Here is a 17293-nt window from a genome sequence, read left to right as displayed (position 1 = left end):
TCCTTCTCCTAAATAACTTAATATCATTAAATAATAAGGGGTTGCTCTGGACTGAGGGTGTCAATGTCAATAAAAGTAAAACAATGTATCTTAGATTCTTTATTTAATGTACCCTTTTAACCAATAGCTTCTATTATGTGAACAAGTGGTCCTGGACATGAGAACTTCTGTTAAAGTAGACTGTGGTCAAACTGGAGAGCTGTCTCAGCTAGAGCCTTAATGACATTTGTGAAAATAATACCTTTGTGTTAATCTTACTGATAGTTTAACTGCAAGAAATACAAGGAAACAATTCTCTTGATAAGAATAGGAATCTCAAAACTAACTCTGTAGTAGTGGCTAACTGAAAAATAGCAATGTTGAAGTGATCCTTTCTATTGATCAAGGAAGGAAAAAGAAAACTTATTTTTGGGGTACTGCTATTTAATATGCAATGATTGTTTAAAATCTGAAATCATATCAAACTTAAAATACTTGTTTGGCATAGAATACCAAGCATAATAGTGTGAACTCTTAAAACTGTGGAAATGGCATCATTCACATAAAAAATAACCAGATGAATTTGTTGCCTCCTTATTTATTCTGCCTTTGGGCTATGGTAATAGCCACATAACCACTCAGCAAAGTCATATCCGTCTTGTACAGTCGCTCATCAGGGATGGGCTTATAACATGCATTGGTTCTAATAGAGTGAAGCTCAGAGCTTTTGATCTGTGGTTGGCGACGAGAAGCTTTCTGTCTTCTAGCACATGTACCATGTGGTTAGTGGGACCTGATAATGTTGCTGCATGATAGACACCAGGCTAAAAATAAAATGTTCATAGATGAGACTGGGGCAGAGAGAATCAAAGAGAAGTGGAGCTTAAGGAGTGATAAAGCATGCCTACCTGTGAGTGTTTCGGTAACAAGAAACAAAGGATACGTAAGGTAAGGCAAGGTGTGTTTTCTGTTACTTGCAACAAAAAACTTCCTTATACAGTAGACAAGTCTTTAACACATTGAAGGAACCTCATAGGGCTGAAGACCGACTCCTAGAATAGAATCTCCCCGTGACTTTAAGGATGAGATGGTGGTTGTGTGTTGTGAGCAGTAGAGACTTCTGCTCTAGGCAGCACCATCACCAATGAGTGTCTGGTGATGATGCTGCTGACATAAGTCACTGTCTTTTTATATGTAATGGTTCATTCTGCTGAGTACATGGAGAGTTTTCTACTTCAAAAACCTGCATTTCTACTCACCAGAGATATTTGCTTCCCTTCCCTGATCATTTTTGGCTAAAGACATTAAATATTTACTGAAGTTACCCATAACTGGAAATTATTAGTGATTGACCACAGTTACAACCCATGAAATATTAATTATAAAACTTTAAATTATTTATTGATATGACAGATGTACAGATATCATAATAGAATAAAAGTTGAGAACATTTTTCCACTGAGAACAACTAGAAATTCCTCACTTACACCCTTTTTTTCTTCTTATACGAAGCTGAGAATATTAACAAACTATATATTTTTAATTTCTTTTGATAGTGACTTGCCAGATATCAGAATTCCTCTATGAAAGACTGATGGATAGAAAAAATAATGCTAATAACAACAAACAATAAAAATAATAGTGGGCATTTTTGTAGCACTTATCAGGAACCAGACACTGTTTTAGTAGTTTCCATGTGTCCGCTCATATACTCCTTATGACAAGACAGGAAGTACATACTATTATCATGTCCCCCTTACAGATGAGAAAGTTATAGCACAGAGTCAAGTTGTTTGACCAAGAACTCAAAGCTCAGAGGTGGCAGAGCTGGGATTTGAAACCAGATGCTAGATAGAGCTCAAGAGCCCATGCACTTAACCACTAAAGCAAAATGCCCACCACACTCATAATTTTAGATGTTAGTAGATATTATAGAGAAGATACCTGGAAAAGGCTGGTCTTTATTAGAGCTCATCTCTAACTAGAAAACTAACACTGTAATTTTCTAGCTAGAGATGTTAAGAAGAGCATAGATACTTTCTGTATTCTTGATGGTGGCCCATAGAAAGATTGTGGTGTGGCAATAAATGGATATTTTGAAAAAAAGTGAGCAAGTCTTTTTCAAAATTAAAGAGGGCATAGAAGGTCCATTGTGGAATATTCAGATGCAGGCAGAGCTTCCATGAAGGCAGGTGTGCTCCAGGATGGAAGCTCTGAGGAATGGGAGTCTGATACTCAGTTGCCAGTAACACCAATGAGAAGGCAGATGGGGCGGCATTGGAAGCACCGATCTGACTTCACAGGAAGCCACCCATCTTCAGATTTTACAAGATCATGTGGCTTCAATGCCAATTTACATATTTTTAGGAACCATGAGTGAAATTCTCGCCAAGATTTCTCTCCCAAACCCTGGCCCATATATCCAGCTGCCTGTTGGATACCACCATATGGTATGGATTTACTCTCTTGGTTAATGGTATCTCATCTTTCAGTTTCCACTTAAATTCTTCCAGGCTTTATCTGGCTGTATAAATTAAAATGAGTGTGTGTTTTCCTTTAAGTGCACTTATGAGCATTTTATAATTTTGTATAGATATCTATTTTATCTAAGTACTTTGCTTTTAGTGAAATGCTTTCTCACTGTTTAGTATATTAATTACCAGTGGATGGATAGAATTACTCTTTATTGACTAGTAAAACTTGCTACTGATGCCATTTGCCTCAGGATTGCAAAATTATATAAAATTTACTAGTCATGCCTGAGAATAAAGGTGAGATGAAGCCTGACATAATCTTTGACGTCTCCACCTCCCTCACCAACCACATCACATTTGACTCTCTTTCCGGATATATCTCCATTCTGAGTTTTCTCGGTAGGTTTACCACCTTAGATTAGAACATCATCATTTTTTCCCCTAGATGATTGTGACAAGTTCCCAATATAGCCTCCTGTCTCTTCTTTAGGTTCCATTTAAACCGTATTTTCCTTGTCATGAGAGTGATGCTTATATACACTAGTCTTTGTTTTCGTTCTACAGGTCCTGAATAGAGTCAGCACTCTTGGGGGTAACTTGTAGAACACTGATTTGGCTCTTGTCAGGTGACCAGACTGAGCTGTCACCATTGTGCATCACCCTCTTTCCTCCCTGAGAGCCATCCTGCAGCTGACTGCTAAATAATTATTCCTTCAAACTGTCTCCCTCTCCTTTTTGCACGGTAAATGTGTGTGTGTGTGTGCATGCACACACCTGCATACTTAATAGTTCATTGGGAGTATGACTGTGATAATTATTATGTCCTAGTGAAGTTTGTGACTTGGAATATTATTCATAGGGATCTAGGATACATTTCCTGTGAAAGCCCCCCTTCTGGTAAGATCATATCTGAAGCAGTCTGTAGTCTTTGGTGCCAAATTTTATGGAATAAATCAACAAACCAGAGCAGGGACAAAAAATGAGAATTTAAAAAAAAGATTAGTCTGGCTGTGCCCAAGATAGCACCCATCCAAGGGTTGAAGGCCTGTTTGTAGATGAGAGCTTTGGCTAAATGTGTATCTTCTTTTTGTATGACCTGGGAGAAGTCATTTGGGATAATAGAATATAGACATTTGGACTTAATAAGCTGATTTGTGAGGAAGTGTTTAAGTGGAGACACTTAAAGGGAGGTGGCACTAAAGTGACCCCCATACATTCTTTCCATCTGAATATCGTTTGTATCTAATTCATTTTTTACCTTAAAATGGTATGATTTGACTGCCTTAGTGCATTGACCAGAGCATCCATTCTGGAACCATTGACAATCAATTAAAAATACATATCTTCACCTACTTTTTGAGAAGAAATACCTGTGAACCTTACCCAGTTTCTTATTTTCTGTGTTTTCAGATTGCAATCTCATAAACTCAGTGCTTTATCCCCTCACATCATATAGCTCATAGTATGTATAAAAAAGTGATTAATTTAGAAATTATTTCCATTAAATTCTAGTGTTCTCCACTAAATTCTAGTGTTCCCCACTGACTATATCGTTTATTTTTAAATAATACTGATTCTTAACCTTACTATGTCTAAAATAGTCTTTGTTGATTGTTTGGTCTTTAGCACTTAGCATAAATTTTCCTCATTTCAAAGTATTTTAGTTATCTTATACATCTAAATTGGAGAAGGAAATGGTAGCTCACTCCAGTATTCTTGCCTGGGCAATCCCGTGGACAGAGAAGCTTGATGGGCTGAAGTCCATGGGGTCGGAAGGTTCAGGCACGACTTTGTGATTAAACAACAGCAACATATATCTAAATATGTATATTTTTGGTATTACTGTATTTTAAAATTTTATTTATTTTTAATTGAAGGATAATTGCTTTACCTCATGGCTCAGATGGTAAGGAATCTGCCTGCAATGCGGGAGACCTGGGCTCGATCCCTTAGTTGGGAAGATCCCGTGGAGGAGGGCATAGCGATCCACTCCAGTATTATTGCCTGGAGAATCCCCATGGACAGAGGAGCCTGGTGGGCTACAGTCCATGGGGTTGCAAAGAGTTGGACACGACTGAACGACTAAGCGCACACAGCATTGCTTTGGTTTCTACCAAACATCAACATGAGTCAGACTTAGGTTTGCTCGTGTGTCCTCCCATTCGAAAATTTTAAGTAACAGTTCCTTTCTGAAATAAACATTTTAGAAAATAGGAAGTAATGAAGCAGTAACTTAAAGATCATTCTTAACTCTTGGAAATAACTACTAACAAGCTTTAATTTTGGTATATTTGTTTCAAGTCTGTTCTCCTTATATATATGCTTATTTTTAAATAATTGCTATTTCATCTTATTTATTGTAGGAGACAAGAAGAATAAAAGAAAAGCAGGCCCCGGCAATTGCCACAAAAGAAATGTATAATTATGGATAAACTGGATGCTATAATGCATGAGACTCTTGGAACAAGTCCAGAGGGAACAGTTCATAATCTTGAAAACAAGATACGATCCTGGGGTCGGAAAACCGACCCCAGACTGTTTCCCAACTGGCGAGTCACATGTTTTACGTATCTGGTAGAAAATCTATAGATAAGAATATTAGTCTTAGTTACTGAGTTGTTATTGATTACTGTTTCTTAGTTACTCAGTGGTTAATGATCACTTTGTTTTTTGGCCCTGAAGGCCTATGAGTTACAGCTTAACTCCCTGCACATTCTTTCACTCGCGGCTGAGAGTGTAATAAAGCTGGCTTGGATTCAGTTTCGGCACCTTCACCTTGGAGTGATGTTTGTCCTCTGATCCTCGCTTTTCACTGAATTCTTGTGTCTTGTTTCTCATTCTCCCGCAGTATCGCGCTTCCGGAAGGAAACCCTGCTTGTCAAGCCGGTCTTGACAATTTATAAGTTTGTATCCCACTGTTTTTAGTTAACGTTATATTATGTGAATTATTGCATGCAAGTAAAAAGTCTTCCTAAATAGGTTTTTATTAATTTACATTTATTAAAGACATGCATTTCTGAGCAATTAAGTTTTTAATATGTACATATAAATATGTCTATCTAGGAAAATGGATGGAAAATGGCTGCTCAGTAGCTACCATTCTCACTAACTTGGATAAATACAATTAGAGAAAGAGAAATTTAGGAGAGAAAGCTTACATCAGCCCTGAACTATGCAGGATGTGTATGATGAATGTGCAATATCTAGCAATTTCTTCTCTTTCATTTACATTAATTTTAGCCTTGTCTATCACCTTTAAACCTCCTTTGTCATTAACCTAAGGCTCTTTCTCAAAATTCAATTTACTTGACCTATTTTTCTTCTAAATGCTACTTACATTTCATACTATTAAGCAGAGTTTTCTTTAATTATGAGGTCCTAAATTAAGGATAATTATTGGGCAACAAATCTTTTCTATTACTCTCTAAAGACAAAGAAATCACCAGAGATTTAAAAATTACTTTCTTCTAGTCTGACTTATTGGCTCTGAAAGGACTGTACACTCTATCTAATATATGTTAGCAGCTTAGCATGTTGTAGACACTTACCCAATAGCATTTAATAAAATACCATAATTAATTTTTTTGTTAACATGCTATTAAAAATGAAAGAAGGGCATAGAAGAAAAAGAGACAAAAAACTAGAAAATGAGTAGATCAGATGAAAGTTGAATTGTGGATATTTTGCTGCATCTTCTTGAACATATTTGCTTTACTAGGTTCTGCAAATGTGTAAATCTAATCAGCTAAGATGCATAAGCCAAATCAACTCTACTTAGATCATCTCTTCTAAGGTAAAAACAGGCCAAATCATTCCTCTTTTAAAATAAGAATGCAGCAATTAGAAAAGTATGAGTACAATTCGTAGTTTCACATTATTTTTTAAATAAAAACAATGTGAATTTTTAGAAAACAAATCTAATATTAAAATCTGTATAAATCATTTCAATTTATAAAGTTAGTTTGGACATAATCTGGCTTCCCACATGTTTACTGGGGAGAATTTGGAAAGTACAGAAAATAAGTTTACCTGCGCTTATTACCTAGAAGTCAGCAGTGAAAATATGTTTTAATGTCCTTTTTCTTTTCCCTATTTATTTATTGATGCGCATTTTCCCCACTAAGATTATATCACACACATATTTTAACCTGAATTTTGCATTTTGTACATTTCAAGTATGTTCTTATAGTTTTATTCGATAGCCTTTTTACATTATTCTAAAAATAATCTTGATTTGATGTATTAAAACCAAGATTTTCCAGCCTGAAAATGATCTATATCTTAATTTTGGTTAAAATATATTGTGCCTTCAAATTTTAAGGTATTTTATTTTCTCTTGAGGTAATTTATACTTTTGTGTTATTTTATGTTGATTTATAACTGATTAACAGTATGGTCTTGTGTAGTTTCAAGTGTACAGCAGAGTGATTCAGATATACATATAAAAAAGAAAAAGCGAAGTTGTTTCAATGGTGTCTGAATTTTTGTGACCCTGTGAACTATAGCCTGCCAGGCTCCTCAGGCCATGGGATTCTCCAGGCAAGAACACTGAAATGGGTTGCCATTTCCTTCTCCAGAGTATCTTCCTGACCCAGGGATTGAACCTGAGTCTCGTGGCTCCTGCACTGCAGGCAGATTCTTTACTGCTGAGCCACCTGGGAAGCCCAGATATACATATACATGTGTCTATTCTTTTCCAAATTCTTTTTTAAGTTACTGCAGAGTATTGAGTCAAGTTCCCTCTGCTGCTGCTGCTGCTGTTGCTTCAGTCATGTCCGACTCTGTGAGACCCCAGAGACGGCAGCCCACAAGGCTCCCCCGTCCCTGGGATTCTCCAGGCAAGAACACTGGAGTGGGTTGCCATTGCCTTCTCCAGTGCAGGAAAGTGAAAAGTGAAAGTGAAGTCACTCAGTCGTGTCCGACTCCTAGGGACCCTATAGACTGCAGCCTACCAGGCTCCTCGGTCCATGGGATTTGCCAGGCAAGAACACTGGAGTGGGGTGCCATTGCCTTCTCCGCAAGTTCCCTCTACTATACAGTAAATCCTTGTTAGTTACCTATTTTAAATATAGCAGTGTGTACATGTCAATCCCAAACTCCCAGTCTATCCCTTCCCCCAGCCCTTTCCTGATAACCATAAGTTAGCTTTTAAATCTGTGAGTCTGTTTCTGTTCTGTAAATAAGATCATTTGTATAATTTTTTTATATTATGCATATATCAATATGCAATATTATATGATACTTGTTCTCTATCAGACATACTTCACTTTGTATGATAATATCCACATCCATCCATGTTGCTGCAAATGGTATTATTTCATTCTTTTTAATGGCTAATATTCCATTGTACATATGTACCACATCTTCTTTATCCATTCTCTGTCAATGGACATTAAATTTTAAAGTATTTTAGATATTACGTTAAAAAAAACTTTTCAGATAAATTTTATGATAACTAAGAACAAGTCTAAAGCTCTTTAGTATTCTTTTCTAATACTTGGTGGTAGGAACATTTGGTGGTAGGACATTTAAGGTGAAATTTGAATTTGCAGTATCCAGACATAACTAAGATTGATACAAGAGTGGAACATTCAGAAATGTGTAGTTATTGCTAATGGTAAAAATAAGCAAATGAATAAACACATCCCAGCGTGCACACACACACACACACCCATATGTGCACAGAAACACACAAAACCAGTGAATAGGCATGAGTCATCTATACAACTTGATTGAATTAGTTAAAACTCTGTATATGATTGGAGAAGGAAATGGCAACCCACTCCAGTATTCTTGCCTGGAGAATCCCATGGACAGAGGAGCCTTACAGGCCATAGTCTGTGCGGTCACAAGAGTCGGACATGACTGAATGACTAAGCACAGCACATTGCTTATGATAAACCAGTCTAATAATAATAGAGTCTTATGCACACTTAGAACTATTTGTATTTTCTGTAAACTGGGTATTTCAACCTTGGCCAGACTTTAGGATTAACCAGTGAGTTTCTGAAACAGCAGTCCAGCTCTACCCCTCAAAAGCTGGTTAGTGGGGAGCCTGGGTATTAGTGTACTTTAATAAGCTCACTGATGATTTATATTTTTAGTCAAGGATAAGAAATATTTCTGAAACAAACACTAAATTGCAAGTGTGAATTTTGAGTGAACAGAACATAATTTTCTGACTAGAGAATAAACAGAATAAGATGAAGGCCATTAACAGTATAAAAATATATTTTTAATTTTTCATGTTCACCTGGACAGATATTCTCCATGCAACATTAAAATAAAAACAGGACATTTGTCTCTAGAAAAGTTTAAGTTTAGCCTGCAGGCTTTTTCAGAATAATATTATGTATATATTAGTATCTGTTCCCTATTGATGGAAAAATCCAAAATGCAAATAATTTGCTTTTCATATTAAAAAATAAATCTATATATTTATAATGAAGATGGTTAATCTCAAAAAGTCTTCATATTCATTTACTGATAGCAAACAAATTACTCAGTTTTGTGATTTTGTTAATGTGTTTCATAATAATTATTTTAAAATTTACATTTTATATCTTACACAAAAAGTCAATTATTTAAAATTTGCAAAAACAGCCAGAGGTAATGTCAAATAATTAAGTCTCTTTTTGGGTTAAAATTTGATTAAATCAACTAGCCATTTTAAATTGGGTTGATTTATATTATATCCTTTCTTAAATCAAGATAATAAAAATGTTCCAAGCTGATTGCAAATCCATTCTGAGAAATACTGGTAAATCCCTCTATAATTAACTTACCTAAAGCAAGTTCAGAATGAAATTTACTTTCTGGCTTCTCTACCACTGCCAACAAAAATAGCCCCAAATTTGTTGACCCAAATGTTGTTTGACAATATTTTATATCAAGCCTTTACCAAACATGATTTGCATACATCTTATTTCACCAACAGTTCCTGAATACCTGTATTCAGAAAGTCACTGAAGGGTGTTAGGTGATACATTCAGATGACTGAACCTAGAGATTCCTAGGGTTGCCATCTAGGCTTACTCACCTTTTAAACAAAACATCACTGTGTATTCTGATGTAAGTAATCCTGGCTCTCGCTTGAGAAAGTGTTCATCTCATTGTGCTCACTCTCAGACATTTTGGGCTCACGATGCTTTGAAGTGTACTTTGCAGGTGTTCGGAGGAAAGTTGATTTGCTGTCAGTTTCATCGCTTTCCCAGCTCCAGAGCTGTCCTTAACAAAGGGGAGGCCATCACCTCGGTCTGGTGTTTTTTTTAGGCAATGCCAGCCTTTTCTCTTTTCCTAAGCATTTATCCTTCTTCCCTTTATTGATGTGCTTTATATTCAAAAGGTAAAGCCTTTAGTGTGTATTAGAGCTAAGGCTTAAATGAGAAATATCCAAGAGGTAAAGGCATCACTTGTAAGTGTAAATGAAAGGAATGTTTTCTGGGAAAAAAGGTGCCGTGGAAAAGAAATTTAGGGGTGCACGGGCACCACCGCAGGACACGGAGCTGGGGTGGTGGTCCACAAAGGTGGGAAGAATGGCTTAGCAGCAAATTCTGCCGACAGTGGCCTCTAACAGATTTACTCTGTTTTTGGTGTGGCATTTTCTACCTATATGTGAATTCTTAAGTATAGTGTTTCTCTTATACCTTGAATTTTTCTGAACCTCTTTTGTGTTTGACACCTAAAAGGAAGACAACAGTTCAGTTCAGTTCAGTTCAGTCTCTCAGTCGTGTCCGACGCTTTGCGACTCCATGAATCGCAGCACGCCAGGCCTCCCTGTCCATCACCAACTCCCGGAGTTCACTCAAACTCACGTCCGTTGAATCGGTGATGCCATCCAGCCATCTCATCCTCTGTTGTCCCCTTCTCCTCCTGCCCCCAATCCCTCCCAGCATCAGAGTCTTTTCCAATGAGTCAACTCTTCACATGAGGTGGCCAAAGTACTGGAGTTTCAGCTTTAGCATCATTCCTTCCAAAGAAATCCCAGGGCTGATCTCCTTCAGAATGGACTGGTTGGATCTCCTTGCAGTCCAAGGGACTCTCAAGAGTCTTCTCCAACACCACAGTTCAAAAGCATCAATTCTTCGGCGCTCAGCCTTCTTCACAGTCCAACTCTCACATCCATACATGACCACTGGAAAAACCATAGCCTTGACTAGACAGACCTTTGTTGGCAAAGTAATATCTCTGCTTTTGAATATGCTGTCTAGGTTGGTCATAACTTTCCTTCAAAAGAGTAAGCGTCTGTTAATTTCATGGCTTGCAGTCACCATCTGCAGTGATTTTGGAGCCCAAAAAAATCAAGTCTGACACTGTTTCCACTGTTTCCCCATCTATTTGCCATGAAGTGACGGGACCAGATGCCATGATCTTAGTTTTCTGAATGTTGAGTTTTAAGCCAACAGTTACCTGGTTTTAAATGAAGCGGCCTTTGAGTCACTTCACACTGTCCTCTCCCTCTTACTCTCTGCCTTTGAGCAGGTGCTGTGTGCTTCTCTCAAAGATTTTATTGTGACGTCCTACTACCATTTCCCTACTTCGTGTTCTAGTCGTTTCCTGCCTGGCTTCCCCGATTACACCTTTTTATCTTTTCAAATTTGTCTTCCACTTCAAAAGCAGAGTTATCAATAATCTTCTCTGAACTGTGTTTCTGAGGACATGTAATTTCCAGAAAGTGGAACTCCGTTTGAATTTGCCTATTCAATTAAATTTGAGAAAATGATTTCTTTTCATTGTGATCTTGTTGAGTCCTTAGAGGCAACGCAGTCCCCAAGGAGATGTGCTAGTCAGCACTTTTCAAATAAGCAAACTTATTTGACCAGTAGTCCATCCTTTTGGAACATTGCTTGGCCTATGAGAAGAACCATCCATTTCTTACCATGGCACACAAGCCCTTGCAAGAACCTCCCGCGGCCTGTGTGTCTGTTCTTTTTCACCACTTTCTCCCCTATGTTCCACAAACAGCAAGAGAGAGATTCTTCTCGTTTCTGAGACAGGCTATACTCACATGCCCATCCTTGCTTTGCAGTTTGATTGTTCTGCTTGGCCTGTTAGCTGCCTTTAGTTATCACTCCAAACTTTACTTTTCTTTTATATCTTTATATCTTTTATATCTATACTTCCTCTCTGAAGGTTATATTGATTATATCATCCATATTATCCTTTTCTTTTTACCACATTATCATTATTTCTGCTATGTGTCTTCATTAGGGCATGCTACGTGTCTTCATTCATGCACACAAGACAGTTTGCTTTTTATGACTGCTTGGTCTTCTCTAGAGTAAGCTTCCTAAAGCCAGCAACATTCATCTTGGTTTTCCAAGAAATGGTCCCCAGTAAACGCAAAAGTGATGAAACAAATGCACAAATACATTTTTAGCTCATCCGATACTGGATTACTGATCAGAAATTCTGAATTAAAGTGAAGTTTGACTTTGTAAACCTTCATATTCCGCTTATATCCAGATTAATATGATTTGAGCATAGTAGCTTTGATTCTAAATTATTCACATCATCCAATCAAACATCCACTTGTTCCAGCCACTGTTGTCTCCTGGGTAGTCTTCCTGGGCACTCTTTGAGTGCCCACTATATTTCTCCTGGATATAGATATTCTTGGAAGAGTACACTGTGCTTGAGAACAGTTTGATTATTCTTTATAGGACTCTGAGATGGAACACTTAGGGTTATTAGGAAGCTCTCCTTTCTGTTTTATGTTTTGGTTTCTTAAAATATCCATCTCAGAGAGCTCTCAACCTCCTTATCCTTATTTAACAAACACATAGGGTATAAATTATATCCTAGACTCTAAGCAACTTAGAGATATAAACTCATGTTATTTTTATAAGAACTCTACCAAGCAGGCAACCTTGTTGTCCGTATTTCACAGATAAGCAAATACAGGCATGAGAGGTGAAGTAAATTGCCAGGGTGGTATAAGAATAGAATGTGATTCCAAGTGGTCTGGTTCCCAGAGTTGGTACTCATGAGCACTTAGCCAGGCCCCCTCTCACAGTGCTTGATGTTTGCAGTATTTTTCAACCTGTGGTAAAGAGTCATTGAGAAGTTATTAAGAGCTCATATCACTCCACTAAAATTGCTTAAATGTTCTGTGAAAAAGAGTATTTTTTTTACATTTAGCTAGTTGCTAAAAATTATATAAATCCACAAGAAACTTCGGGGTTATTAATAGCATAGGATTTATATTCCTATATGTAGTCCTGTGGATTTACGTCAAGAAAATAAACAGATTTTAAAAAATCAGGGTATTTCAAGTTATAAAATATTTCTTTTAAGTTTTAAAATATGTATATAACTTGTTTAGTTGTATTAGTAAATTTTATTTGCAACTCAGCGATCTTAAAGAGATTAAGCCAATACCAGAAACCCTTACATGAGGAAGATGGACAGGTCTGTTGGCTGTGGACTATTTCTATGTCCAGTAAATCTTTCTAATGATAAAATAATCAAGGTGATGTACTTTAAAAAATTCAGAGTGCATTCAGCCAGTCTTTGTCTTTTGGTTGGGGCATTCAACCCATTTACGTTTAAGGTAATCACTGATAAGTAATAAAGTAAATGGCAACGGGATCATATTTATCAATAATTACTTTAAACGTAAATGGGTTGAATGCCCCAACCAAAAGACAAAGACTGGCTGAATGGATACAAAAACAAGACCCCTACATATGTTGTCTACAGGAGACCCACCTCAAAACAGGGGACACATACAGACTGAAAGTGAAAGGCTGGAAAAAGATTTTCCATGCAAATAGGGACCAAAAGAAAGCAGGAGTAGCAATACTCATATCAGATAAAATAGACTTTAAAACAAAGGCTGTGAAAAGAGACAAAGAAGGTCACTACATAATGATCAAAGGATCAATCCAAAAAGAAGATATAACAATTATAAATATATATGCACCCAACATGGGAGCACCGCAGTATGTAAGACAAATGCTAACAAGTATGAAAGGAGAAATTAACACAATAATAGTGGGAGACTTTAATACCCCACTCACACCTATGGATAGATCAACTAAACAGAAAATTAACAAGGAAACACAAACTTTAAACGATACAATAGACCAGTTAGACCTAATTGATATCTATAGGACATTTCATCCCAAAACAATGAATTTCACCTTTTTCTCAAGCGCACATGGAACCTTCTCCAGGATAGATCACATCCTGGGCCATAAAGCTAGCCTTGGTAAATTCAAAAAAATAGAAATCATTCCAAGCATCTTTTCTGACCACAATGCAGTAAGATTAGATCTCAATTACAGGAGAAAAACTATTAAAAATTCCAACATATGGAGGATGAACAACACCCTGCTGAATAACCAACAAATCACAGAAGAAATCAAAAAAGAAATCAAAATTTGCATAGAAACGAATGAAAATGAAAACACAACAACCCAAAACCTTGGGACACAGTAAAAGCAGTCCTAAGGGGAAAGTTCATAGCAATACAGGCACACCTCAATAAACAAGAAAAAAGTCAAATAAATAACCTAACTCTACACCTAAAGCAACTAGAAAAGGAAGAAATGAAGAACCCCAGGGTTAGTAGAAGGAAAGAAATCTTAAAAATTAGAGCAGAAATAAATGCAAAAGAAACAAAAGAGACCATAGCAAAAATCAACAAAGCCAAAAGCTGGTTCTTTGAAAGGATAAATAAAATTGATAAACCATTAGCCAGACTCATCAAGAAACAAAGGGAGAAAAATCAAATCAATAAAATTAGAAACGAAAATGGAGAGATCACAACAGACAACACAGAAATACAAAGGATCATAAGAGACTATTATCAACAATTATATGCCAATAAAATGGACAACGAGGAAGAAATGGACAAATTCTTAGAAAAGTACAACTTTCCAAAACTCGACCAGGAAGAAATAGAAAATCTTAACAGACCCATCACAAGCATGGAAATTGAAACTGTAATCAAAAATCTTCCAGCAAACAAAAGCCCAGGTCCAGACGGCTTCACAGCTGAATTCTACCAAAAATTTAGAGAAGAGCTAACACCTATCCTGCTCAAACTCTTCCAGAAAATTGCAGAGGAAGGTAAACTTCCAAACTCATTCTATGAGGCCACCATCACCCTAATACCAAAACCTGACAAAGATCCCACAAAAAAAGAAAACTACAGGCCAATATCACTGATGAACATAGATGCAAAAATCCTTAACAAAATTCTAGCAATCAGAATCCAACAACACATTAAAAAGATCATACACCATGACCAAGTGGGCTTTATCCCAGGGATGCAAGGATTCTTCAATATCCGCAAATCAATCAATGTAATACACCACATTAACAAATTGAAAAACAAAAACCATATGATTATCTCAATAGATGCAGAGAAAGCCTTTGACAAAATTCAACACCCATTTATGATAAAAACTCTCCAGAAAGCAGGAATAGAAGGAACATACCTCAACATAATAAAAGCTATATATGACAAACCCACAGCAAACATTATCCTCAATGGTGAAAAACTGAAAGCATTTCCTCTAAAGTCAGGAACAAGACAAGGGTGCCCACTTTCACCATTACTATTCAACATAGTTTTGGAAGTTTTGGCCACAGCAATCAGAGCAGAAAAAGAAATAAAAGGAATCCAAATTGGAAAAGAAGAAGTAAAACTCTCACTATTTGCAGATGACATGATCCTCTACATAGAAAACCCTAAAGACTCCACCAGAAAATTACTAGAACTAATCAATGATTATAGTAAAGTTGCAGGATGTAAAATCAACACACAGAAATCCCTTGCATTCCTATACACTAATAATGAGAAAACAGAAAGAGAAATTAAGGAAACAATTCCATTCACCATTGCAACGAAAAGAATAAAATACTTAGGAATATATCTACCTAAAGAGACTAAAGACCTATATATAGAAAACTATAAAACACTGGTGAAAGAAATCAAAGAGGACACTAATAGATGGAGAAATATACCATGTTCATGGATTGGAAGAATCAATATAGTGAAAATGAGTATACTACCCAAAGCAATTTATAGATTCAACGCAATCCCTATCAAGCTACCAACAGTATTCTTCACAGAGCTAGAACAAATAATTTCACAATTTGTATGGAAATACAAAAAACCTCGAATAGCCAAAGCGATCTTGAGAAAGAAGAATGGAACTGGAGGAATCAACCTACCTGACTTCAGGCTCTACTACAAAGCCACAGTTATCAAGACAGTATGGTACTGGCACAAAGACAGAAATATAGATCAATGGAACAAAATAGAAAGCCCAGAGATAAATCCACGCACATATGGACACCTTATCTTTGACAAAGGAGGCAAGAATATACAATGGATTAAAGACAATCTCTTTAACAACTGGTGCTGGGAAATCTGGTCAACCACTTGTAAAAGAATGAAACTAGAACACTTTCTAACACCATATACAAAAATAAACTCAAAATGGATTAAAGATCTCAACGTAAGACCAGAAACTATAAAACTCCTAGAGGAGAACATAGGCAAAACACTCTCTGACATACATCACAGCAGGATCCTCTATGACCCACCTCCCAGAATATTGGAAATAAAAGCAAAAATAAACAAATGGGACCTAATTAACTTAAAAGCTTCTGCACATCAAAAGAAACTATTAGCAAGGTGAAAAGACAGCCTTCAGAATGGGAGAAAATAATAGCAAATGAAGCAACTGACAAACAACTAATCTCAAAAATATACAAGCAACTCCTACAGCTCAACTCCAGAAAAATAAATTACCCAATCAAAAAATGGGCCAAAGATCTAAATAGACATTTCTCCAAAGAAGACATACAGATGGCTAACAAACACATGAAAAGATGCTCAACATCACTCATTATCAGAGAAATGCAAATCAAAACCACTATGAGATACCATTTCACACCAGTCAGAATGGCTGCGATCCAAAAGTCTACAAATAATAAATGCTGGAGAGGGTGTGGAGAAAAGGGAACCCTCTTACACTGTTGGTGGGAATGCAAACTAGTACAGCCACTATGGAGAACAGTGTGGAGATTCCTTAAAAAACTGGAAATAGAACTGCCTTATGATCCAGCAATCCCACTGCTGGGCATACACACTGAGGAAACCAGAAGGGAAAGAGACACGTGTACCCCAATGTTCATCGCAGCACTGTTTATAATAGCCAGGACATGGAAGCAACCTAGATGTCCATCAGCAGATGAATGGATAAGAAAGCAGTGGTACATATACACAATGGAGTATTACTCAGCCATTAAAAAGAATACATTTGAATCAGTTCTAATGAGGTGGATGAAACTGGAGCCTATTATACAGAGTGAAGTAAGCCAGAAGGAAAAACACCAATACAGTATACTAACGCATATATATGGAATTTAGAAAGATGGTAACGATAACCCTGTATACGAGACAGCAAAAGAGACACTGATGTATAGAACAGGCTTATGGACTCTGTGGGAGAGGGAGAGGGTGGGAAGAAAAAAAAAAAAATTCAGAGTGCTGTGGTGGTTAGGAAGAATGGCAGAGAGTAAAACAATAGAAAGAGGGGAGAGAATTAATAGCAATAAGAGGGCCTCATTCTTCTGTTGTCTGTGAAATAGGCTATGGAAGAGCAAATAGTTGGAATTCAATAACTATGTCTTGAAAGAATGCTTAAGGCAAGGGGAAATAAATGGATGTAAGACAAAGAGGAGGAAAGGAGAACTGACAAGGAGAAATGAAAATGTAGGGAGGGAGGAAAAGAATGGATAAGAAAAGCAACTACAATTGCACAACATCAGGTATCAGTGAGAAACTTTACATTCTCATTTAATTACTACCAAGGCCCAGG

At 36.8% G+C, this 17293-nt stretch overlaps 1 protein-coding gene across 48 annotated transcripts in view; it reads left to right on the top strand.

Annotated features, from left to right (window-relative positions):
- LOC147374462 (uncharacterized) overlaps positions 1-17293 on the top strand; it is a 441112-nt gene that overhangs the window by 233297 nt on the left and 190522 nt on the right. For 2 of the 48 annotated variants that reach the window (XM_086397239.1, XM_086397237.1), the window contains exon 6: positions 4817-5270. The exons of the other annotated variants lie outside the window; for them this stretch is intronic. In XM_086397239.1, coding sequence (XP_086253365.1) covers positions 4817-4832 — 16 coding nt within the window. In that variant the 3' untranslated portion in view covers positions 4833-5270. Of the gene's footprint in view, positions 1-4816; positions 5271-17293 lie in introns of those variants that run through there. 48 annotated transcript variants of the gene reach the window in all.

The sequence above is a fragment of the Bos grunniens genome, chromosome 4, assembly GCF_055505025.1.
Source record: "Bos grunniens cultivar Pamir isolate PY7600 chromosome 4, Bosgru_T2T1.0, whole genome shotgun sequence".
Classification (NCBI taxonomy): Eukaryota; Metazoa; Chordata; class Mammalia; order Artiodactyla; family Bovidae; genus Bos; species Bos grunniens.
Note: the sequence above shows the minus strand (reverse complement) of the source record. Positions and strands in the feature narration are given on the sequence as shown.